The sequence below is a fragment of the Brassica napus genome, chromosome A7 (assembly GCF_020379485.1).
Source record: "Brassica napus cultivar Da-Ae chromosome A7, Da-Ae, whole genome shotgun sequence".
In the NCBI taxonomy this organism is placed as follows: domain Eukaryota; kingdom Viridiplantae; phylum Streptophyta; class Magnoliopsida; order Brassicales; family Brassicaceae; genus Brassica; species Brassica napus.
The window spans coordinates 22,234,554-22,258,279 of NC_063440.1; the positions used below are offsets into that span (position 1 = coordinate 22,234,554).

At 33.8% G+C, this 23,726-nt stretch overlaps 6 protein-coding genes across 9 annotated transcripts; 3 read left to right on the forward strand and 3 right to left on the reverse strand.

The window, feature by feature from the left end:
- The first annotated feature begins 1,298 nt into the window (after positions 1-1,298).
- LOC106407294 lies at positions 1,299-5,662 on the forward strand. The gene is made up of 4 exons (XM_013848136.3): positions 1,299-2,447; positions 2,634-4,118; positions 4,196-4,334; positions 4,439-5,662. Exons 1-4 carry the CDS (start codon positions 1,386-1,388, stop codon positions 5,437-5,439), a joined length of 3,687 nt encoding a protein of 1,228 aa, XP_013703590.2. The 5' UTR covers positions 1,299-1,385; the 3' UTR covers positions 5,440-5,662.
- Positions 5,663-5,775: 113 nt separating this feature from the next.
- On the reverse strand, positions 5,776-6,882 carry LOC125575266 (glycerophosphodiester phosphodiesterase GDPDL3-like). Its single transcript, XM_048735941.1, has 2 exons — positions 6,815-6,882; positions 5,776-6,313 (listed from the first exon to the last, which is right to left on the reverse strand). Exon 2 carries the CDS (start codon positions 6,206-6,208, stop codon positions 5,792-5,794), a length of 417 nt encoding a protein of 138 aa, XP_048591898.1. The 5' UTR covers positions 6,209-6,313; positions 6,815-6,882; the 3' UTR covers positions 5,776-5,791.
- Positions 6,883-13,391: 6,509 nt separating this feature from the next.
- Positions 13,392-17,720, forward strand: LOC125576276 (putative F-box/LRR-repeat protein At1g56400). Its single transcript, XM_048735942.1, has one exon. It carries the CDS (start codon positions 13,715-13,717, stop codon positions 14,819-14,821), a length of 1,107 nt encoding a protein of 368 aa, XP_048591899.1. The 5' UTR covers positions 13,392-13,714; the 3' UTR covers positions 14,822-17,720.
- Positions 17,721-18,337: 617 nt separating this feature from the next.
- Positions 18,338-20,586, forward strand: LOC106410864 (YTH domain-containing protein ECT3). Of its 4 annotated transcripts, none has more exons than XM_013851493.3 (7): positions 18,338-18,506; positions 18,684-18,763; positions 18,851-19,033; positions 19,121-19,594; positions 19,672-19,884; positions 19,969-20,115; positions 20,187-20,586. In XM_013851493.3, the coding sequence occupies exons 1-7, from the start codon at positions 18,479-18,481 to the stop codon at positions 20,322-20,324; spliced, it is 1,263 nt and encodes a 420-aa protein (XP_013706947.1). In that variant the 5' UTR covers positions 18,338-18,478; the 3' UTR covers positions 20,325-20,586. The 4 variants fall into 4 exon arrangements, with proteins under 4 accessions (XP_013706947.1, XP_048591900.1, XP_013706946.1 ...); XM_048735943.1 differs by having other exon boundaries at positions 20,190-20,586; XM_013851492.3 differs by having other exon boundaries at positions 18,339-18,506; positions 18,848-19,033.
- A 439-nt stretch (positions 20,587-21,025) lies between these two features.
- On the reverse strand, positions 21,026-21,787 carry LOC106407312 (protein DELETION OF SUV3 SUPPRESSOR 1(I)-like). Its single transcript, XM_013848154.3, has 3 exons — positions 21,701-21,787; positions 21,499-21,614; positions 21,026-21,288 (listed from the first exon to the last, which is right to left on the reverse strand). Exons 2-3 carry the CDS (start codon positions 21,587-21,589, stop codon positions 21,164-21,166), a joined length of 216 nt encoding a protein of 71 aa, XP_013703608.1. The 5' UTR covers positions 21,590-21,614; positions 21,701-21,787; the 3' UTR covers positions 21,026-21,163.
- A 368-nt stretch (positions 21,788-22,155) lies between these two features.
- LOC106407041 (protein CDI-like) lies at positions 22,156-23,468 on the reverse strand. The gene is made up of 2 exons (XM_048735944.1): positions 23,272-23,468; positions 22,156-23,113 (listed from the first exon to the last, which is right to left on the reverse strand). The coding sequence occupies exon 2, from the start codon at positions 23,096-23,098 to the stop codon at positions 22,337-22,339; it is 762 nt and encodes a 253-aa protein (XP_048591901.1). The 5' UTR covers positions 23,099-23,113; positions 23,272-23,468; the 3' UTR covers positions 22,156-22,336.
- Between the last annotated feature and the right edge of the window lie 258 nt (positions 23,469-23,726).

The following is a 23,726-nucleotide window of genomic DNA, read 5'->3' on the forward strand; positions in this document are numbered from 1 at the left end:
CATAACCGATACCGATCCAAAGATATAGTACCAAACCCAAACATAAATTGATTAAATATTCTAATTATTCAAAATTTTGTTATTTAGAGAACCGAATCTGATCTGAACCGAAGTATTTAGTTATCCGAATTTATCTAAAAATAGATTTATATACTTATATATATTAATTATTTTTAGATTTAACGTATATAAAACATCAAAAATGATACTTTTAAATTGGTTTAAATACTTGAAAATATATATAGATAGTCAAAAGTAAATATCTGAAATAGTTAAAGTATACTCAAATCACCAAAAATACTTAAAATAATTATTGATTTCGTATCCAAAATTTTAAATCAAGCCAATTGATATGTTAAGTTTAAGTATTATGACATATGTTATTCAAATTTATACGTAATATATTATTTTATTTATACATTTTGAGAAATTTAAAATATATAATGATTTAAGACTTTAAAAATAATTTAAATTAGTTATCCAAACCCAAACCAAACCCGCAAAGATCCAAATCGAACTCAAACCAAAATTTAGAAACATTCTAATAAGGCTGAAACCTTTGACCCCGAAAACCCAAAATACAAACCGATCAGAACTAAATCCGTATGGGTATCCAAAAGCCCATTCCTAGTCATTATTATATATCGTATTTTATCATCATATAATTAATCGTATTTTATATGTACCATCATATAAGTAATCATATAATTAATAGTATTTTATACATACCATCATATAAATAATTACATATATTATATTTTTAAAACTTAATATGAAATATGAAAACCATAATTTGAGTTGGTATTTCAAATTGGGCTTTGTATTATATTTTTCTTATATATATTGACAATATTTTTTTATAATGGTTATTGAAAAATAGTTTAGTAAAAATCCATTTTTGAATATATGTATATTTTTGAATCAATTTTTGATATAAATCAAATTTGAATTATTATTTTGATTTGAAATATGTATATAAAGTTTAAATTTTGTTTTATGGTTAGTTTAGAAAAATTTTTTTTAGGGAATTAGATTGACCTATTTTGGTATATTTTAAAAGTGGCCTAGATAACTTTCAATTTTTTAAAAAAACATAAGCCCATTACTTTTTTTCTTAATACTACTATCTTTGTTTTCAAACAAAAATATTTTTTTTTAAAAGAGTGCAATCCATGTTTCCAAACACTCCAAATTTTTAAAAGTCCTATTCAAGTCTCCAAACACTCCAATTTTGTACTTGAGTTTTAATAAGATAGATATATTTAAAGTGGCGACCGGCGGTTGATTTGACAAAATTCAAAATGTTTATGTCCCCACCACCACCTCTTCCCCCATTTCTTTAGTAACAGTAAACGAAAAACCCTAAAATTGCAAGAAGGAAAAAAATGGAGAAGAGGCTCCGGTCATCTCTCAAGACATCCGCCGAGGAATTCCTCTCCTCAGCCGTCAAATCAACCCTAAAATCCTCAAAACCGTCTCTGAAAACCATCGTCAACTCCGTAAAGCCCTCGTCGGACCTCTCATCTTCTCTCCCACTCGCTCTCCTCCACTCCATACTCCACCACACTCAATCCTTCCAGAATCCATCGCATCCTCCTCCTCCTCCTCCTCCTACTTCTCCCTCTAATTCGCCTCCACCAAAACGCCAACGTGGCAACGGACCACCACCCGGATCCGACTCGGAATCGGATCAGCAACAGCACCAGATCCTCGCTTCTCTCCAGGTCCTCTCTCATGTGCTCCACTTGTGCATTCTATCTCCCAAGAAAGCCTTCTCCGCCTCCGATCTACTCCCCGCGGCACAAGCTTTGCATAATAGTCTCATCCTCTTCGAGTCGGATCCGGTTCTGTGCCTGGAGATAGCCGGAGTCTGCGAGTCTTGGTGGAAGGAAGGGCTCATCGAGAGAGAAACTCTGATCATTCAGTTGTTACCGTTTCTGTTATCGAGGTCACTGACGCTGAAGAAGAAAGTAGACGTACATCGAGTCTACATGCTGAGGGAAGCGTTCGCATTGTTCGATTTCGACGACGAAGAGAGCATCGGAGATCTGAGGATGCTCCTCATGCGCTGCGTCGTTTCGCCTCTGTATTTGAAGACAGAGGACGGCCAGAGGTTTCTCTCTTTCGCGTTCGGGCTCAGCAGGCAGCTGATGAAGTCGGGACTCGCCGTTGTTAAAGCTCAGATTCCTTTCGGGAGGAAGTCGGTGCTGGAAGGCTTCGGTGGGATTCTGTTTAGAGCTTGGAGAGAGGTTGAGGATGATTTGAGAGGTGAGATCGAAGAAGGTTTTATGCAGGGGATTGTTGATTGTGCTATTCACGCCGGTTCGTCCGCCTTTGCTGCTTCTCTAAGGAAGGTTCTCGGAGGGTTTATTAGCCAGAGGACTACTCAAGGTGTTGAGAAGCTCCTCTTTGGCCTCGCTGAGCCTATGATATTCCGATCGTTGCAGGTTAGTTCTCTAACTTATTGTCTAAGATGCTTGTACATACCTTGAACTAGTATTCTAAAGATCGGTCTAGGCAGCGACTAGGCACCCGTTTAAACAATAAAACTCTATAAGACGCCTAACCACCACCTAGTGATTTTTTAGGATATTGCCTAGAACTTAACTAGCCTGCTCTGATAACCATTTCAGGTTGCAAATTCAAATGTTCGTTTAAACGCGTTACATTTGCTTCTGGATCTTTTCCCAATGGAGGATCCGGATGCAACAAAAGAAGAGAAAGATAAGCTGCTTGACAAACAGTTCTACTTGTTGGAAAAACTAATGAGCGATGAATGCCCCGATGTAAGGTCTGTTGCTGTGGAAGGTCTCTGTCGAGTTTTCTATCTTTTCTGGGAAGTGATCCCGTCGCCAACGATTACCAAGATCATCACCAAGATCTTCAACGACATGTCGCATGAGTCTTGCAGTGAGGTTAGGCTTTCGACGGTTAATGGTATAACTTATCTCCTCGCGAACCCTCAGTCCCATGGTATTCTTAAGGTGCTTCTGCCAAGACTGGGGCATTTGATGCTGGATAGTGTTACTTCTGTACGGGTTGCCATGGTAGATTTGCTCCTGCTCTTGAGAGATGTGCGTACTTTCCAGTTTAACACGGTAGTGAGTTTGGATGTGTTATTATCTGTGCTTGCTTCTGACCAAACTCATGTTGCTAAGGGAATCGCACGGCTGCTGATGCCATCCTATTTTCCATCGAGAAAGAGAGCTGAGGAGGCCTGCACGCGATGTAGGACACTCATAAACAGAAACCCACTTGCTGGTGCAAGGTTCTGCGAGTTTTTAGTATCTTTAGGAGCAACCCTTCAATCTGCACGGCAGCTGGTGGGATTCTTCTTGGATTCGATCTTGTCAGATGATGATAAGCTAGAGGATAACCAGATTGAAGGCTTGCTTCTTGCTGCGTACCATCTCTGTAAAGATCTGGTTGCTGCTGATTCTGGGTGTATGGCCTCTCTTAAAGAGTTGTTACCTGGAGAAAAACTGAAAAGCTTGCTAGCTTTTGCACCCACTGCGCAGGCTCAGTCAGCTGTCTTTGATATTCTTGCTATGGTCTCCCCTGAAACCGTCTCTGAGGTACTAGAGGATTGCATGAGTTTGGTTGTTAATTGTGGTGGTTTGCCTGGTGATGAAGGAAGACAGGTCGAGATTAGGTCTGTACACAAGTTACTCCTGTCTTCTAATGCGTTTTCTGACCTCATTGGAACTTTTACCAGTACCCTGCAGAAGACTGCGTACCGCTGCCAGATCAATTTCGGCGATGAAGTAGAGAGAAAGAATGTATACTCAGCGACGAGGAAGAAATCAAAGTCCTCTAGAAATTCATCTTCCGCAAAGTGGAAACATGTTAGCGAGAAAAATGCAATCAGCTTCGAGGAAGATTATTCGGTAGCTGTAGGAATAGCATGGCAGATAAAGGATTTACTTATCATCGAAGATACTCGTAAAGCAATACTCGAGTCTTCTGATATTGAGGAGTTATGCATAGCCTTGAAAGTCGTCTCCCAGACTAGCATACTGCAAGCCATGGACGTGTACCCTGTATTAGCATATACTTCTCTTGCTTTACACATGACTCTTCGGAATCTTGATACGGATGCTCAGTTGAATGATACCGAGGCAAGGACCTTTTTGCTTTCCCTCTTGATTATTTACTCTTCATTACAGTCAGGTTACTAACTTTTTTTTTTTAACAGGATATTCTGGACCAAACAATGGGTCACATTCTAGGCTGTACAGAACAACTATTCCAGGCAGGTGACAATGGAACGTCAGACTCCATAGCTCTAAAGGCGCACCTTGGCAAGAAATCAAAAAGAAGAAATTCAAATGATGGTGAGCGTAGAGACGTTGAGTTCATTATGTAGCTCTGCTTATTGTTAGTAAAGAGTCAATGAAGAATACAAGTTTTTCTAACATTTTTATTGTGCTTCATGCAGCTTCAGAGGGTCTTAGATCAAAGGAAGGAGGTGTACTGAACAAGGTGAAGATGCTAACTGCGATTCTCAAGTTTATCGTTGAGTCTACAGAGATGGGTCTAGCTTCCCATTTCCAAGCAAGAATGCTGAAGTTCACATCTGCGTATCTGAAGTACGCCGTCTCCAGTTTCGACCACCATTCAACTGGTAAGTTACAATTTGATGATGCAGATTTGAAGGACATGATTCTGTGTGCCAAAAGCTCGATCAGTTATGCCGGGAAGTTGATAAACCTGGTGATGAGAGAAGCGTCATGCCCTTTGTTTGAAGCTTTTGACCTTGCAAATGACCTGCTTGATCTATTCACCGCGGTGGAGATATCGTTAGGGTCGGCTTATGCATCAAAACTCGTGACAGCTTTAAACCCTTGGATACCAGATTTGGTTCTTGCATTAGGACCTTGTTTCATCAACAATAACATCAACAACATGGAAGAAGAAGAAGAAGAAGAAGACGATTCATACACCAGCAGATTCAATCACATCAAACTCTGCTTTCCGACATGGCTTCTTACATGCGCGAAGCTTGAGCTACATGAAATGGATGACACGTCAGAATCACCTCATCTCCAACTCCCGGCACTGAAAAGACTGAGAGATACCATAGTTTCGTTGGTGAAAGGTAACTCAAAAGTGGTTGATGGAATCGGTTACGTTGTTTTGATGTGTTCAGCCGTGTGTATAGAGAAGAAAGATTACAGTACAGTTTTAGGGTTGTTGCGCTTTCTATGTGTGAAGTTGGTTAGTAGAGAAAAAGAAGAAGATAGAGAGTGGAAAGAGCTCGACACAATGTTGGTCTCGCTTCCGAGGATTTACCCAATGATAGAGAGAGAGATTGGTGAAGAAAGAGATGAAGAGGAAGTGAAGAAGCTCGAGGCCGCAAGAGAATTGCTTCTACCTGTGTGGACCTACCATGTCTATGAAACCGGAAGGTTTCGCATGATGGAGGAAGAAGAAGAATAGATAATGTTGGTTTAGAGCTGTGATGTGTTATATATTTGTTAGTGTGTTCATTTGAACTCTGAATCTCAATTTGATCCGAGTCTATGTGAATTCACACAAAGACAGGATTCAACACTTGTATTCTTAGAAAGAAGCGCACAACTTTTTTTTTTTTTAAAAAAGAACAAGCCAAAAGGCTTAAAAGAAAGTTAAAACTCTCTGATATCAAATAACTTTCTGTCCTTACAAATGATGCATTGAACACAAAGCTGACAAAATAAATGCAGAATCAGATAAAAAGGAGAAATATAGATATCCAACAAATCAATCAATACGTGATTGAACAAGCGGGCACAAATAAAATCAAGCTGGCTTAAGTGGATAATCTTGTGTCTATACTTTTGTATCTTGCAGCTGTGTAAGGAAACTCTGTGATGGTTCCATTTACACCAGCTCCATTGACATAAGAGTTTATCTCAACGGTTGGATCAGAGAAGAAGTCGAATGGTTGAGATACAAACTCGTTCTGAAACACCTCCAGATAAACCGGGAGCTTAGACTTGTGCAGCTTCTCCACAACATTGGTTTGCCTTATGATGAATCCATCGTCATATAAGGGAAAGACTGATTTTTTAATGATGACAACAGCGTTAGCGAACTTCTTTATGTCTTCGATGGCAGAGTCACTTATTATATCACCAATTTTTTCTTCAACTTTGTAGACAGTCTCATACTTGATGCTCTGCTTCTTGAAGTCAATAAGAACAGAACTGTTCGTTGACTGAATCATGGCCTTTGTTTTGGTTGTTCCATTGCCGTAACCAGTTTCCGTGAGAGTATCAAGAACTGCTTTTACCACGTCGAGCCCTTGCTTCTCTCTCAAGAACACTGCTTTCTGAAAAGGACACGAAACGAAAAAATATATATAGTGGCATTGCCCATAAGAAGACGCCACAATCTGACAGTTCAAAATCATTATAGCATCGGCAACTATAGAACACATGCAAGTCTCTTAATATTGTTTTGGTTGTTCCACATGCAATATTTCAATGTTGTATTTTTTAATTAGTAAGTTGACATTTCTGAAAGCACTCTTAAATAAGAATCACTCTCTTCTCTTTCCTATTTTTATTTATTTTTATTTATTTTAATCTTAAGAATATGATCAAGGACTCTCCAATGTGAATGCTCATAGAATCATAGCCGGGTCGTGGAGAATAGATCAGTCAAGGATTTTCCTTCAAGGATTTGCCTATGACTTCCAATCTTTTTGAAAAAATACATTAAAATAGGTTTTAAAATTTGTTAAAAAAAATTTTTATTAAAATTCTTACTAAATTGTTTATAGCTTCCAAAAATCTTAGGGGTAGCCCTGTAAGAATAACCAACAACTCACCTCAACACTGATCAAAACACCGGAGAGTGAAGTTGAGTTCTTTGCCAAGTTTAGAAACTCAGAAAGCAAGATAAAGTGGCCTGAATTTTTCTCATTCGGATTCCTGAACATAGTGTATACCCTGTAAGGGTTTGAAATCGCAGCTGCACAAAAAATAGTTGACTTAACGCTCAAGGTGTGTACTTTTTTAAACCATATAGTATCTTCTTTGGACCAAATGTAAACTTACGTTTTAAGGTCTGGATCTCAGACCATGTGAGACTAAAAGTGTATATTCCATCATTTGAGCTGATCTCAGGAACATGCCTTGAACGTTGCGCGAAAGGTGTCTGGGCGATGTTTGTGATGTTCAAGAGATCTATCGAACTTGAGCAAAAGGGTTTACCGTCGCAAGACATTTGGACTGAGCAGTCGATGACATCAGCACCATCTTTGATAGCCTTATCATATGCCATGTCTGTACATCCAGGATACTCCCCACTAGCTCCATTTTTTGATATAACCAGAAAATCAACTGAAGCATGAACCATTAATAAATATTCAAAGTAATTACTCTTAGAATATTTTCAATGTACTTATGTACTTTCTTCTAAAGTATAGAACTATATTATAGAGTTGATTTTGCTATAATGTATGTTTCTATAATAGAGTTCTTCTATTTTTAATTTTATGAAACATATAGAAGAATGTCATTTTTGTCTCTATATTTAGCGATATAAATAATTTTTTATATATTTTCTCTAAAAATAAAGAAACTCTATTATATAAAAACACACCAGAGGAAATTTGCCTCTATAATAAAAAAATATTTTAGAAAAAAAAAAAAAAAAAAATATATATAGAGTGAATCTAAAGGTGGATTAGATATTATCTTACTACCTTGTTTTGTAGCATTTCTTCCAAGATGGGAGAAGCAGTCTTGAAGAAAATACGAAAAGAAAATGATTAGAGTATCTGAGTAGTGTTAAAAAAAGAAGAGTATTTCCGAGTAATGTTGTTTAAAATATTTTAATAACTTTATTTTAATTATTTATATGTAATCTCTTTTAACTGTAAACATTACCGTAAACTAATTTTTATTTTGTAAAGTTTTAAACAATTTAAAGTGATTTACAGTCTTTTGTGATTATTGCAAACGCCAACAACCACTACGATTCACAGCCGATTACTACGATAAAACTGTCAAACCCTTAATACTCTTGTCTACAAAGAAAATTGTTTACCACTCCCAATTTGGTACAAATGCAATATTTTACTATTCGCTGAATCTAAAGATTTAGGTGCTTGTTGGTCTCATTTAAAATGATTCATGTAGATTTTTTAACATTAATACTGATTCTTAGTCAAAGTTAATTCCTAACTTGTATATTAAAGAGATAAAATTGTATGTAAAAAGTCATATTCAACTTTCCATTCCAAATTAGTCTTTATATACTAAGAACGTTATTTACGATCCAGCAAATATGACAACATCATAATATAGTTTATCATTCGTTGAATCTAACGATTCTTAAAGATTCGGACAATTGTTTCTTGTTTCAGTTTCTTCATGCATATATAGATGACAGATTTATTAACATTATTAGCAAAAGTGCAAATTTGCAAAGCTCCTAAAAGACAAATGGCTGTCAAATTATATATATTCACTATTACATCTTTTGATAAATAACTGTTTTCTTTCTAAAATATGTATTAAAAAAATATTATTCTTTAAAAAAAAATTGTAGTCAATCATTTAAAATTTATTCTTAATCAAAAATTATTTTCAAAATAATATAATAGATGGTTTCCATTCAACTCATCGATTTTAAAACTTATTTATTTGCTAAGAGTATTGCCTGTGACTCAAATAATTTGGCATATATAATTTACAATTCGTCGAACCTAAATATTCATTTTTATTACTTGAATGCTTCATGAATGAATTTATCGACATTAAAAATTAGTTCCAAGTTACAGAAGTGTTTAAAAAATGTATTTGAGATTTTCATTCGCTTGGAGCATAAGCGGAAATTTCAAGTTAGTCGGTTTATAAATAAATCAGAAACCTTAAATGTTATAGTTTAAAATAATTGTAAAAAGAAGGAATTAACAAGAAATATCAAAGTGGTGTTATTAATCATCCTACTATATAAAAAGGGCTAAATCCCTGGTTCCTAAGTCCTGCCACATGGGCAAAAAAATTGTGAGCCAATCAATATGCCATGTCACTATTTCACTACCGTTCTGGGCTTTAATCCAATAAATTAAAAACAGAGTTTTACCATTTTCACTTTCGGGCTGGCCCAAATCACTCAGTCGCTCAAGCCTAAAAAAGCCTAAAATCACTCCCCCGTAACCCTAATCCTAATCGATATCTCCCTCAGAACCCAGCCCCCCCCGTAACCTAATCGATATCTCTCGATATCTCCCTCATCGAACCCAGCCTCCCGGTAACCTGATCGATCTCTCAATAAATCCTCAATTCACGAAGACTATTGACCCTCCACACAGTATGGAAATTATCTCTTCGATGAAAGGCCCAGGATCCTTCGTCTTTTAAGCTCCGACCCGATCTGAATCTCGCCAGTGAGGTGAAATCCGAGACTTCTCGGAAGAGCCAACCGCCCAAAACGCGTGCAGCAGAGTAGGAGGAGGAAAGCGGCGGTGGCAGAGGAGAGGAGGAGGATGAAGGCGGTGAAGAAAATTGAAAGAGGCATTGAAGAGGGTAGAGAGAATAGAACGAAGAAAATATTAATGGAAAGGGGAGAGTGGGACAGGGATTTCTCCATAAATTAGGACTTTCCATTACTAATACTCTTTTGCAATTTTTTTCCTTTTTATCTTTTATATAAGAATATACTATTTCCATAAATAAATGATTTCTCCAATATCAAATAAATATTCATTTTGTTTGCAGTTATGACATTCTAGATTTGCTCGGAAATATCTATCAACATTTAGGACATGAGATCTGTGATTCAATTCTTTGATCACTAACTCAATAGGCTTTGCAAATCTTCAATGGCTTCGTACAAAGAAGTTTTTTTGGTACCATAATTGAAAAATCTCAGTTCGTCTCTATGTATTACATTTAAGTTTGGTCAAAACGCCTAAAGCAGCTGCAACTCTAAAGTGAAGATTTTATATCATTACCAAAAGCCAGCCTTTATTCTATTAGCAAAAGGTGACCATACAAAACAAAAAAAAAATGAAATTTAAAATCTCATTTAAAGTTACAAAAAAAAAATATAAAAGTTACAGCACTTAAAGTTAGCATTCCAAAGCAAGTAAATGTTATTAACAAAAAGTCAAGAATCTAGACGGGTACCACCCGAGCAAAAATAATGAATTTAAAAAATTAAATTTTAGTTGAACATAAAAAGTTAATAAATATATATATATATAACATTTTCTATTGTATTTAATATTGAAAAGTTTCCTGTGGTAGTCCTAAAAAGTTATTTTTACAGATATAGCACACAAGTGTCAAAATGTTCAAAATAAATTTCATTAAAAAGGTAAAAAACTGTTATATTTATATGTTTAAATAATCTAGACTATTGGTAGATTGAGTTTATGATTTAAAATATGATAAATCAAATATTAAAAAAAAAAAAATTTTTAAAATAATTACAAAATAAATTTTGGATTTTGAAAAAAAAAATTTAAACAAAAATTAGAAAATAAAAATTTGTAAAGACTGTCTTTTCAAACAATTTTTTCAAACACAAAATTTCTAAAACTTATTATATTTTTAAAAAACCTAAATAAAATAAAATTAGATGATCAAAATTTAAAAGTTTAGATTCTTCAATGAATTTGTTATATGTATTCTATTATTTTATATATATACTGATTAACATTATCATGATTTGATTATGTTAGATATTTTTTATATTTGTAAAAAGCTTTTTGAGGAGGTATTTTGTTCTTATATGTATTGATGTATGTTGTAAGCTTTTACAAAAATTTCAAAAAATTTAAATTATCTGTATTGCATTTAAGTAATGATTAAAATAATAAATATTATACTACAATATTATTGTCCCGACACATATATGGAGTAATTAGACTAGAGCCTGTGTCCGCGCTTCGTGCGGATTACATGTTTAATTAAAGAACAGTTTAATTAAAATTGGGAGTTTTAAAGTTTCTGAAAGTGTAAGTTAAGTTTTGTTTCTTTTATAATGCGAAGACGTTGGAAGCGGTGATCACCTTTTTTATAAACTAAAGTAAGTTTGAATAATAAATTATGTTGATGAATTTAATATTTGTAAGAGAAAATAGTATTTGAGTGTGCCTATTTAATTGACGTAGAAAGCTGTAACGTAAATTTTAAAAAAGTTGACTGGTGTCGTTTGCTATGAGGCTTAGGATAGACATTTATTCCTCTTTTGGAAGCGTTGTGTGATATCAATATCGTTGTCAAAGTAGAAGCGCGATCCAAGTGTGGTTGTGAGTGATAGTTTCCCTGAAAAAGTGAAATATTTGTAAGAATTTAGTTTGACATAAACTTTATGTTTAGTTTATTACCATCATGTAACCGTAGAATGATACTTGTGATGATTACGATTTAGTTTTTCCTGGTAGATATGCGATTTTACTCCCTGAAATTAGACGTCTCATTGTCCCACAAAGTTAAACGTAGCAGTTATCTACAAATAATTATTGTATTATATTTCAATTTTTTTATATTTTCTATATATCTAGGGTATTAGGGTCATTTTGGGCATTTTGCTACATGTCATCTCTACAATTAAAAAAATAAACATGAGACGGATAATTTTATTTAATGTTGGTAATATCTTATGCATCATCTATAAAATAAATATATATTCATATATACCATTTCAGATTTAGTAATATTATTATTTTTATATAATTATACAATTTGTATTACTAAAGCTTTTAAAAATATGCAATTTTTAAACATCTAATATCTAATCGTATGATATTTAGTTTCTTATATATCTACAAAATTTTAAAAATATTGTTTAGGCCAAATGTTTGATAATTATACAATTTTATTTCATTTTTATCAGTTTTATATAATTTGATATAATATGTATCAAATCTATATTAAATTTTATTAAGATAATAGTAAAATCTATAACATTTAATAAAATTTATTTTTAAATATAAGTTAGAACAACACTAAGAACCTCAATTGAAATAGCATAATAATGGGATGCGTGAGAAGCTTTGTGATTCAACACGCCTCCGGTCACTGTGGCGAAAGACTAAACAAAAACATGTAATTTCATAAAATAAAATGAGCTTCTTAGTTTCTTGGTATCATATACCGTAAATGGATATTGGGCTGACTTCAGTATTGACTGGGATTTAAATAAATTGTTTGGGCTTCGTAATTGACATGGATATCAGCCCAGTTTGAGATGAGCTGGTAGATTGATTGGCCAACAAACAAAAATTAAGAAGATATAAAGATACGACCCACAAAATAAAATAATAATTATGCGACCAAAAAAATTCATATTCCGCGCGTAGCGCGGACCGATCCTAGTGTATTTTAATAAAGTTTAAATCTGAAGACAATCCACTGTTCAAATGATAATTATAAATTCAATATTAAAATCTAGTGTTATTCAATGAATGATTTAAACCCAGTCTTTGAAATCTAGTGTTATTCAACTTTTAAGAATTTAAATTTTTTTTGTATTTTGGATTGATTTCAAATCATTTTTTATGGAGTCTCATGAATAAATGATTGAACTCAAAATTCAATGCATATTGCAGAGATTTTAGAATCCATCAACTCAAAATATCTTTAAAAAAAATTGATAGATTACAAAACATTAATAATTGATTTTAAATCACTAATTGAATAACATCCCCTTAATGTTACTGGAGACTTGCTATTACATTATTCTATGTTGCATGGAAGCTTCATCAGATGTCCGCTTCCCGCTTCGGAACCGGAATCAGAATCGGAACCTTGTGGAAGCTTGCGGAATCTCGCTTCCAAAACGCTTCTAAATTATTCTTCTTAAAAACACGTTGGAAGCTTACGATTCCGTTTTGGAATCACGCTTCTGTTTTAAAAAAAAATTGCAATATATATCAATCAAATATAAAACCATAGTTTTTAATCTATATTAAATAAAAATAATAATAGTAATGAATATAGAGTTAGAAATATACAAATATTAAAACTAATATTATAAATTATCTTTATGCATTGAGATATTTTGTTAAAGATATAACACATATTGAAATATATTGAGTCAATTATTTATGAAGTATTGAAAATAATTAATATAATATATTTTTGTAAACTTAATTTATGTGTATTTTTACAGTTTTAATATAAAATCATTTCAAAATTATTATAAATGAATAAATATTTTATTTCAAATTTAAATCATATAATTTTTAGTCCTAATTTTTTTAAAAAAATCTTATATATATATATATATATATATATATATATATATATATATATATAGATATACGCTTCCAACACGTATCCGTTTCCTAATATTTTAAAAAATCTCGCTTCTGCGCTTCCTTACGCTTCCGCTTCCACGTATCCGCTTCCGTTTCCATGTAACATAGACATTATTACATGACTTAATATACTTAATTATTTTCTGTTCCATCTTAGTTTTCAATCCTTCGAGCAGACTGCATTAATTGTGATAAAACCTCAAAATTATTCTAGGTGTTCTAGTAATGCCAAAGTTTACTTAAGGGTTCATAGTTAAAAAGTTTATTTAATTAATAATTTTCACTGATTTATGAAAAAATAATAATAAGAAAAGATTTATAAAAAACTAGAATTGAAAATCTATAGTCTCAGGTCATGCAAACTGTTGTCCACTCAGGAGGTCAAAGATAGGTTTCCATATTCAAAATATACGACTTGTAGAAGTTTATTCTGGAGACACCTCTCAGATCATGACTAGATTCAATCCTATCATGCAACCCTATCAAGAGTGTATATATAAGCACTCTCTGCAGCATCTATATATCAGATACAAATCTGCAAACACCTCTAGCTTTTCTTTCAAATTTCTCCACTTTCTCTTGATTACCATAATGGATTCGAGTGATCAAGCAGACAGAATATCAAATCTACCAGATGTTCTTTTGGTCCTCATCATTTCATGCTTATCTTTCAAGGAATGTGTTCAAACATGTGCCCTCTCCAAGCGGTGGAGATCTGTCTATCTTGAGACAAGGAATGTTTCTTTCAAGGAAACCGACTTTTTGAGCCCTTCTGTCGACGCAAATCCCATAAGAAATGCTTTGGGTAGGATTGTATTCGTTGATTACGTGCGTTGTTGGGTCGCTAGAATCCATGACCATCCCATCGATACGTTCGAGATCTCTATCTCGTATCCGAAGACTTACTTGGATCTGATAGAGTCCCTGATAGTGTTCGCGGTCAGAAAAAAGGTCAAGAACTTGGTTCTTGATTTCTCAAACCAGGCATGGAGAAACTTTCATGATGTAAACAATCAAGATTTGGTTGTCGAAATCCCACAAAGTGTCTATGATCTAACGAGTCTCGAGTCGTTGAAAGTTGCCGCTTGCATGGACTTCGACCCCGCAAAACTATCAAACCTAGGGAAGCTCAAAAGCGTCTCTTTCGGCTGGATGGAACTGAAGAATCTTGAGCCTTTGCTAAAGACTTCAAGGATTGAGAGTTTAAGTATGAACGAGTGCTGGGGGCTTGATTTTGAATTGGTATCAGGGGATATGAGAGAAGTTGCAATCAAAAACTGCGACTTTTTCCTTAACTGCACCTTTGACCTCCCTAGAGTTGACATACTCAAGTACTCGGGAGATATTTTACGCTTCGAGTTTGATAAAATGAATACCATCATAAGCGAAGTTGAATTTGATTTCCGGGCATTGGACAATAACAAAGATGAATCAAACAATCCGAACACCGTAGAAGGAGGAATGCTTTGTCATCTTCTTAATAATCTCCTTGATAATGGTGGTCGATCTGCTACGACCTTAACGGTCTGTCCGTTTCTACTCAAGGTATGTCTTTAGATTTACATTACATTTTCACACATTAAATCATTCAGTGTAGGTTCATTTTAAATTCAAGGTTCTTTGAAATTTTTGAATACTTTTGCCATGTGGTAGTAATTGTACCGAGTGATAAGAAATTATGTTGAATATTTAGATGTTGTATAAACATATTATATTTTAGTAGTTCGTGAAATTTATTAGGTTCAGTGTGTGTGTTTGTCTGAGTGTTTGCGAAATATAGTATTGAGAGTTTTGCAGAAATATATTTTGAGCAAAAAAAAGACCCATGAGATTTTTTCTTCTAAATAGAAAATAGTTTTGTTAATTTTTTTTTTGATATTTTCTATACTTTTTTATATATTTTAAAAAGTAACAATTCCTATAAAACAAAAAAAAAATCGTTTTAATTAAAATCTCACATTAGTTGATTTTTGGTTTTTGTTCTTAAATGATCAAACAAAATTGAAACTACTTTTCCTAAATTTTAGGAAATTTATTTATTAAAAATTTGGTTGGCTAATAAAGTGTTTTAGAAAAAATTAAAACCAGAATCTGAATCTTGAATAGTTTAAAAAGTGTTTTTGAAAACCTAAAACCCAAATATGTTTTAGAATCTATAAAACAAGCAAGGCCTATATTTTGCATTACATAGGAGACAATATTTCTTTCCATATTGTTAATTAAAGTTATTTCTTAGTGAACATAGAGCTATACCCTAAAAGTTTAGCGTTAAAGTATTGTATATATTGAATTTTTAGAATAAAATATTGACCTTGTGAAAAAAATTTCTTATGTAAGATGATTCCAAGATCGCATCCACATTTGCTTCACCCGATGGAAACAAAACATTTAGTGCTGAAGACGGAATTGCATCCGAGAGAGTTCAATGGAATTAGGCTTCTTCTCATGAACTGCCCAAACTTGGAAACACTCACTATAGATTTGCTTCCTCCAAGCCCCATTGCGGTAAGTTTTCTTAATATAAAATTATATACCCTCAAAAATGAATTATATGTTACAATAAATAAATAAATAATATATATATGTATATATATGGATCTCTTCATATTATTAAACCATGCGACAATGATTTCATATTTCCCAGATGGCTTCATCATATGCTGGCATCGATCCACAGACATACTGGATGCAAAACATATCATATGAGTGCCAGAGAGAAACTCTAAAAGCAGTTATAATGAAGAACTTCATTGGTGGCGCAAAGGAGCTGCACATAGTGAAGTTTTTTATTAGATCTGGATGTGAGCGTCTGGAAAGAGTTGAGCTATACATGCCGTTTGATTTGGACAACGGTCGAAAGGTGTTTGCGCATGCCAAATCTGAAATGTTGCAGCGAAGTGCAAACCATCTTCAAGTTGTTGTGCACAATTCTTGAAGAGGTGATCTATTCAAGACTTACTACCGGGTTTATTTTACCGTTTATTTATGTTTTCGAGTCTGGTTTAATAACTTCAAGAATGGATGTTCTTGTTTGAATCCGTTTAAGTTTGTTTCGGTTTATTTGTTTTATGAATAATAGCCTCAGAAAAAATGAGGACTTGGTCATCTCTATGAACCAAAGAAAAACTTTGATTTCTTTTAAAGATTTGGTTATTGTTTCCTGCTTAACTTCATTTTAGTTCATATTCCGTTATTGTTGTTCCTGCTTAATTTCATCTTTAGTTCGTATTCAATTTTGGTTTTGTTTAATACAAGGAATGTGTACTACGTAGATGTATTTGCAAAAACACGGTTACAATTTCTAGTTAAAACTTGTGGTTTTGCTTCTTTTATTTTTTATTTCCTTTTGGTGCATCTTTGGCTTAGTTAAATTGATAATGTACAGGTGTTCTGTTATGAGAAATGTTTATATAGTATAAATGTTTTAAAACTTTATAAATGTTTTCACTTTATTATACATGTTATTTGGAAAATTTGAAAAAGGAAACTAAATAAAAAAAATTCAATAATACTATTTAAATGTAATATTTTTAATTCATTAAGGATATCAGTGTAATCAACCATCGCGAAAGTTAACGTGAGCGCGACACATAAGAAACTGATTTCTCAAATAATATTATAGAAATTGTCTTTATCATGTATTTTACTTGAAAAATATAAAAGGGAACATAAAAAAACAAAGATTATATTAAATTTTATTCATTAAATAAAATGCTTAATACTTTTAAAATATATATTATATTTTTAAGATTAAATTTTAAAAGGAAGATTGTTTTTTTACTTTAAAAATGAAGATTATTTTGTGAACTTTCCTTATTATGAATTACACTATATATAAAAGATATTTTTGTTTTTTAAATTTATAAAATATCTTTATTTGATAGGTTATTTGAAAAAAGGAAACATAAATAAAAAGGAAAAATAAAATAAAATAATATTTAATAATGATAATTAAATATATTTGATTCATTAAGGGTATCATAGTAATCAACCACCGTGAGAGTTAATGTGAGCGTGACACGTATGAAACTGACTTCTCAAATAATATTATAGAGATTTTTAAATAACATAAAATATACTTTTGAATGAATAGAATATTTATTTATGTTTATATTTTCTTAGATAAAAATATATTTTTGCATATAATGTGATTTCATAAAACAAGATTCACACACATAATCTTGATATTAGAAAAAAAAAAGTAATTCTAAACATAATTTTAAACAATACAAAAATATATATATTTTCAAAGTAATAGAAATAATTTTTATATATCTATCTATTTTCTTTACATAAAATAATTGAGTAACATAAACTGTTATAATTTACTTCTTTTGAAAATTTTTTATATATGCATGAGACTGTAGAATATTATTGTTATATTACTTTACGTAATTTGGAATCAGACACTTTAGTTTATTTTATATTTATTCTAAGCACAATATATCTTAAATTATACATAATCTTCCTCAAATATATTTACATATCTAAGACAACAATCAACGTAAATGCAAATAAGAAAATTAATCATAATTTTAATATATTAAAAAAAAGTATTATAGTTGAATTCAGAGAAATAGATGCAACATAATATACTCAAATGATAACAAAATAGACTATAAAATAACAAAAACAACTAGATATAACATATCTAAAATCATAGGTCTAATTAAAAAGTAATATAATATTATTAATATAAATTATTCATATAAATTATAAATAAATATAAAATTAAAAATAAATAAAAATCAGTTATTATAGTATATTTATTTTATTAATATTTATACCCGTGCATGAGCACGAAAAAATCACCTAGTATTTAATAAATGCAATGGTCCTACATAGACTCTTTGCAAGTAGATAAATATTACTTCTGTTTTAACTAATAGTACTGATGATTTGCACACATACCTAATTTCAACACATAATTTCAACAAAAAAAAATAAACAGTGCAATTTTCAATTATCTCTTTATTTTATGTAATAATAAATTTATAAATAAAATAAATGTTAAAAATGAAAAAGCATAGACTCGTGATTGAACCGCTATTTATTTCGGTTCGGTTTAGTTGCAGGCGTTAAAAGAAATGGAAAATAAAGCGGTCATTATAAAAAGTGAAAACATAATAAACACGAGCCGCAAATTTTGCTAGGGTTTTTGCTGTTTCCTCTTCACTTCCAAGTTTCCGCCGCAGATACAAAGCAGAGACAGCCATGGCTACTTCCATTTCTCCTTCCGATCGTATCCTTTCTTACGTTAATATCATAGCTTCTCGCCGTTGTAGTTTATTATAAATTTTCATTTTCAGAGGCTTTACTTGTGTGAAAGAGCCATTTTCTTCACTCTCTGTTGATTCTAGAGTAGATCTGATGTTTTTGATTGTTATTCCTTCATTACTTTTTTTTTTTGTAATATCAGAAGCTGCAGATTTGCTGCAGAGTCTGTCAATTGATCAAGAAACCATGGCTAAAGTCACTGACAACACTGGGAATAATAAGGTATATTTATTCATTCATCTTTCTCTTAGAGTTGATTTTAGATTTTAGGGACAAAATGGTAATAAGCCCATTTCATATTTGCAGCAGGATGTGTATGGCGGAAACAGTAACAACGGCTTCTCAACCAAGAAGAAACTTGGTTACAACAACTACTCTGCTCAAAAAGGCTCTTATGGTAGCTACTACTATCCTCAAGCGTATCAGTACCCGAGATATGGTTATGACATGACCTATCCTTCTGGAAAGACCACCAACAACACTCCCTACCTGGTATCTTCTTGACCTGTCTCCATAATAACCAACTTTATTATTTTTTTTATTGATTCATGATTTTGGATTTTTTCTTATTGGCATCAGGGACGATCTGGCGGTGGATACATGGACAGCATGTACTCAATGTACGGACCTTACAGTTACATGAGTGGCTATGGATATGACACTTATGGTTACGGCACTTACAAGTATACTCCAAACTGGTACGCCTACAACAATGGATACAAGACAAAGGGTTACGGGCTTTATGGGAAAGAGAATGCCGAGTGGTTAAACGAGCTGAACAGAGGACCAAGAGCCAAGGGCTTCAAGTCTGGCCAGCCTGAAACTCTTAAAGATGTTTCTGTTCCAGATTCAAAGGAATACAACAAGGAAGATTTCTCTGAGACCTACTACTCCAATGCGAAGCTCTTTGTGATCAAATCGTACAGTGAAGACGATGTTCACAAGAGCATCAAGTATAATGTGTGGTCCAGCACTCCTAATGGTAACAAGAAGCTTAATGCTGCTTATAATGAAGCTAAAGACAAGTCATGCCCTGTTTTTCTCATCTTCTCTGTAAGTGAATATGGCAAATGACTTTGGATTTTGATTTGTTTGTTCCGATCTGATTAAATGAATGATTTTGTTTACAGGTAAACACAAGTGGGCAGTTTGTTGGTTTAGCGGAGATGGTAGGACCAGTTGATTTCAACCAGACTGTGGAGTATTGGCAGCAGGACAAGTGGGTTGGTTGCTTCCCTGTGAAGTGGCACATCGTTAAAGATATCCCTAATAGTTCCTTGAGGCATATCACTCTCGAGAATAATGAGAACAAGCCTGTTACTAATAGCCGTGATACACAGGAGGTCAGAGACTTCTGGTCCTTTTCTACTTCATGTGAATGTTAGAATTTTTTTAATTTGGGCTCTGTGGATTGTAAATGTGTGCAGGTAAAGATAGAGCAAGGGGTCAAAGTAATCAAGATTTTCAAGGAACATGAGAGCAAGACATGCATACTCGATGATTTTGTCTTCTACGAGAGTCGTGAAAAGATAATCAAAGAGGGGAAAAAGAAGCACCAGGAGTATAAGAAACAGGTTAAAGAAATAAAACTCTTATGTGGTGCCTTGTCTTAGATAATATCTGATGGAGATTGTTTATCTTTCAGCAGGCTTTGGCTGCCAGTGACAAAAAGGCCACACCAAAAGAAGAGCCTAAGGAAACCAAAGAGACTAGTAGTATGATACCAGAAGTAGTTGAAGAGATATCACAAAACGGCGTTGCAGAAGTTGCTAGCGCATGCTGAATGCTGCAGCAAGCTGCTTGCTTACTTTACCTTGGGTGGTTTTTTGTCCGTTTTTCCCCACCAAATTTGCTCACACTCTTTCTTAGAAGTTTTGAGTAAAAACCCACAAGACATGTTTTATGTTTGGCTGTTGAAGTAGAAGATGAAAAGTGATTTCAAAGTCTGTTGGTTATTTTCCTTTATTGCGTTATGAATCTTTTCGATTCTAGTGTTAGGCTTCAAAATACACTTTTGGTCATCAGAGATTTTATTTTCAAACTCACATTACAAACTTATGTTCGGGCGTGATTACAACTCTGAACATCAGAGGCAGAACTTTAAGCCTGTGGTTTACACTAGAACCTAAACGATAATTAGCTAGAGGCTCCTAACCAACCTGAGAGATTTGAGTTGTCACCAATGATTCGAAAATGCCATCCAAAGAACTTGCACTATTAAGCAAAGGATTAAGGTTTATGACAGTCTCAAGAAAGCTCCCAGTCTATCTAAGCTACCAAAACCAAACCGCTATGACCATACGATTGGTTTTCGAAAATCGCCTGCAAGAACTAAAATCTCTATAGAGACAGCTCACACCTCAAAAGCAAACTGATTGCCTAGACAAGAACACGAAACAGCTAGAAAAAACCCTAGATGGTAGTCGGAGAAAGCCAAAATGTCAGATTAGTAATGGAAAGAGTAAAATCGAGAATCCATAACGATGCCACGTAAAACACAAAACATCTATAGGGAATTTGCATCCAAGAGTAAAAATGTGCAAAGGGGGGTAAAGTAGAAGCAACAATAAAAACAAAAGGATGCAATTCAAATAACAATCTTTAATCTTGAGAGCTGCTCATTCATTTCTTATCAGACTCAAGTTCCTTCCTCAACTGAAGCGAGAAGTCGTCATTGACATCATCATCATCCCAGTCATCTTCCCACTGCTGGCCTACTTCCTTCACTTCCTCTTTCTCAACCCAATCTGCTCAAGAAAACTATGTTTATCAATTCTTCTAAGCTAGGAACCAGATTCTCCCTTCTAAGATCCATTCCATATTACAACTACCATATACTACTACACATCAGATCTACACATACAATCATAGTTTCGCTTTATAAAAATAGAAGCTGAATCTGATTATCCAGGAACCAAAATCGAAGAATTAAAAGCTAATTAAGAAAGAAATATCACCTTCGTTAATTTCAAACTCCTCGAACTCATCGTCGTCCTCGAACAGATCCATCTTTACTTCTTCAGTCGTCGCCTTCTGCTCAGCCGCCATAGTTACAGATCGTCAAGCCTGAGAACTATAATCACGCGCAAAAGCCGATAAGTTTTCACAAGTAAAATTGATCCAAAGTAGGAAGGAGCGTGTAAGGAAAGGAACCCTAACCTCTCTAGAGCTATTAGATTAACGAAGCCGATTTTGTTTCTCTCCGATAACCAACGATGGACTGTGTACATATTAGACAAGTTAAAAGCGACAGGCTTTCGTGGATCAGGCCCATTAATGGCAGTGAAGCAGTGGGCTTTAAAAGCCAAGCCCATTATAATTAGTGGTTCTTGCAAGTGTTGATCTGTATTTATATTTTTCAGTTGTTACAAGTTTTCTTTTCCTGTTTTACTTTTGTGATATTATTTGAATTTTGTTATGTTGAACTTATATCAAATGTTGTGTTTGTTATCATTTGTGTTGATAAAAATCATCCAAAATTGATAGGATGACCACAAGTCTCCTCCGAAGGGTTTGGGTAGCTACTGAAAATTATTGATCAATTTTGTTTCAACTATCTTGTGCTAATAATGATTATCATAAACCAAATAAAAGAAGTGCTACCGAAGGTCACATATAAAAATAAGATGCTTCATTCAATTACAAATAAAAATGTCATTCAAAGGTACAAAACAAATAAACGCATATATTACTATTTCATGTGGCCTCAATATTGGTATTAGTGTTGCTTGCAAACCATTTAATGAAAAAAAAAAATGCAGAGTGATGATCACTGGGGCTCGACAAAGCCAAAAACTAATTCGCGGTACCAGCGTCTTTCTTGTTCTTCTCTTTGACGTACTCATCCATCTCAGCGAGCCAGAGATCAGCAAACTCGCAATCCTTCCAAGCATCAAACCAAGGCCCACCCCTAGTATAATGCACAGCCTTAGGCTTCGTACTGGGATCCCCCTCAACAACACAGTTATGCCCTTCAAGAAAATTCCACACAAAAGGAACAGACCCAATCTCCTCATCCTCCAGCCACTGAAACCTATGGAGGAAGGCCCCCGTCTGAGTATTCACAGTCTCCGGATCCAGGGCCTTGTTCTTAGGGTGTCCGCAGTTGTAAAGCACCATAGAGGACCAGTTCTTCCTCGGGTACACGGTCTGCACCGCGCCGTCCATCTTGGTCGTCTCTTTGGGAGTGTAATCGTGCTGAACGCACATGATCGCGTATCTGTCGTCGATGAGATCGACGAGCTCCTTGATGTCGGCGAGGTAGAGGAAGTCGCAGTCGACGAACATGGCCCAGCCTTGGTAGTTGGAGAGGTGAGGGGTGAGGAAGCGGGTGAAGGAGAACTCGGTGCTCTCGAGGGGGTTTCTTTCGCGCCAGTAGAGGCCGGCCTTTCTGAGATCTGATTGGACGATGGGAGTGATTGATACGGGGATTGAAGATCGCTTGGTGATGGAGTGGCGGCAGACTTGGTACGCGAGGTCTTCGCGCGGATCGTAACCGACGAAGATCCTGAATGGTTTGTTCTCGGTTGAACCGTTGGATCCGTTGCTCATTGTCATTTGTGTGGTTTGGATCTGCGGTTAGATGTCAATCGCAAAGTAAACATCAGATCTCTCTATCTCATTACGCTAAGAAATTCAGAATCATATAAATGCTAATCAGTGTGCAGTAAACGTGAAGATTCAAGAGATCGACAATGAAATTGCAGTGATTGAGGAAAGAAACAATGTACCGGGAAAATTAAGAGTTCGAGGTGGTAATGCTTGGAGAGAGCGAAAAGAATCGACCAACGGATTTTTCTCTGTTTTTCTTTTGAGAATTATTATGTTTCTTTCTTTTAATTGGACTAAATTAGGAAACCATAGATTTGGAGCGACGAAGGAGGAGAGGAGGTGATGAATCTTGAGTATAAATTTAACTAATTACTAGATTTTGACCCGTGCAACCGCACGGGTGTTTGTTTTCACTTTTCTATACATAAATTATTGTTTTATAACATAAGTGGTATATATTTTAATGTTAATCATATACTTAAATATTTATATAACTATTTCAAATACAATAATTTTATAATTTACATGTTATAATTAATTAATTGTTTAAACCGTATGTATTTACCACTTCTTATTATATATTTATCTTATTGTATTTGCATTTAGTTATTAAGCAAATTAATATAATAATGAA

Bases quoted from the DNA above. Each gene is read 5' to 3' on its own strand.
- LOC106407294 (XM_013848136.3), top strand. From the start codon at position 1,386: ATGGAGAAGAGGCTCCGGTCATCTCTCAAGACATCCGCCGAGGAATTC. The intron at 2,448-2,633 runs GTTAGTTCTCTA...TAACCATTTCAG, and splicing joins TGATATTCCGATCGTTGCAG to GTTGCAAATTCAAATGTTCG. The intron at 4,119-4,195 runs GCAAGGACCTTT...TTTTTTTAACAG, and splicing joins CTCAGTTGAATGATACCGAG to GATATTCTGGACCAAACAAT.
- LOC125575266 (XM_048735941.1), bottom strand. From the start codon at position 6,208: ATGATTCAGTCAACGAACAGTTCTGTTCTTATTGACTTCAAGAAGCAG.
- LOC125576276 (XM_048735942.1), top strand. From the start codon at position 13,715: ATGACTAGATTCAATCCTATCATGCAACCCTATCAAGAGTGTATATAT.
- LOC106410864 (XM_013851492.3), top strand. From the start codon at position 18,479: ATGGCTACTTCCATTTCTCCTTCCGATC. The intron at 19,034-19,120 runs GTATCTTCTTGA...TATTGGCATCAG, and splicing joins CCAACAACACTCCCTACCTG to GGACGATCTGGCGGTGGATA. The intron at 19,885-19,968 runs GTCAGAGACTTC...AAATGTGTGCAG, and splicing joins ATAGCCGTGATACACAGGAG to GTAAAGATAGAGCAAGGGGT.
- LOC106407312 (XM_013848154.3), bottom strand. From the start codon at position 21,589: ATGGCGGCTGAGCAGAAGGCGACGACTGAAGAAGTAAAGATGGATCTG. The intron at 21,289-21,498 runs GTGATATTTCTT...TTTCTTGAGCAG, and splicing joins GGAGTTTGAAATTAACGAAG to ATTGGGTTGAGAAAGAGGAA.
- LOC106407041 (XM_048735944.1), bottom strand. From the start codon at position 23,098: ATGACAATGAGCAACGGATCCAACGGTTCAACCGAGAACAAACCATTC.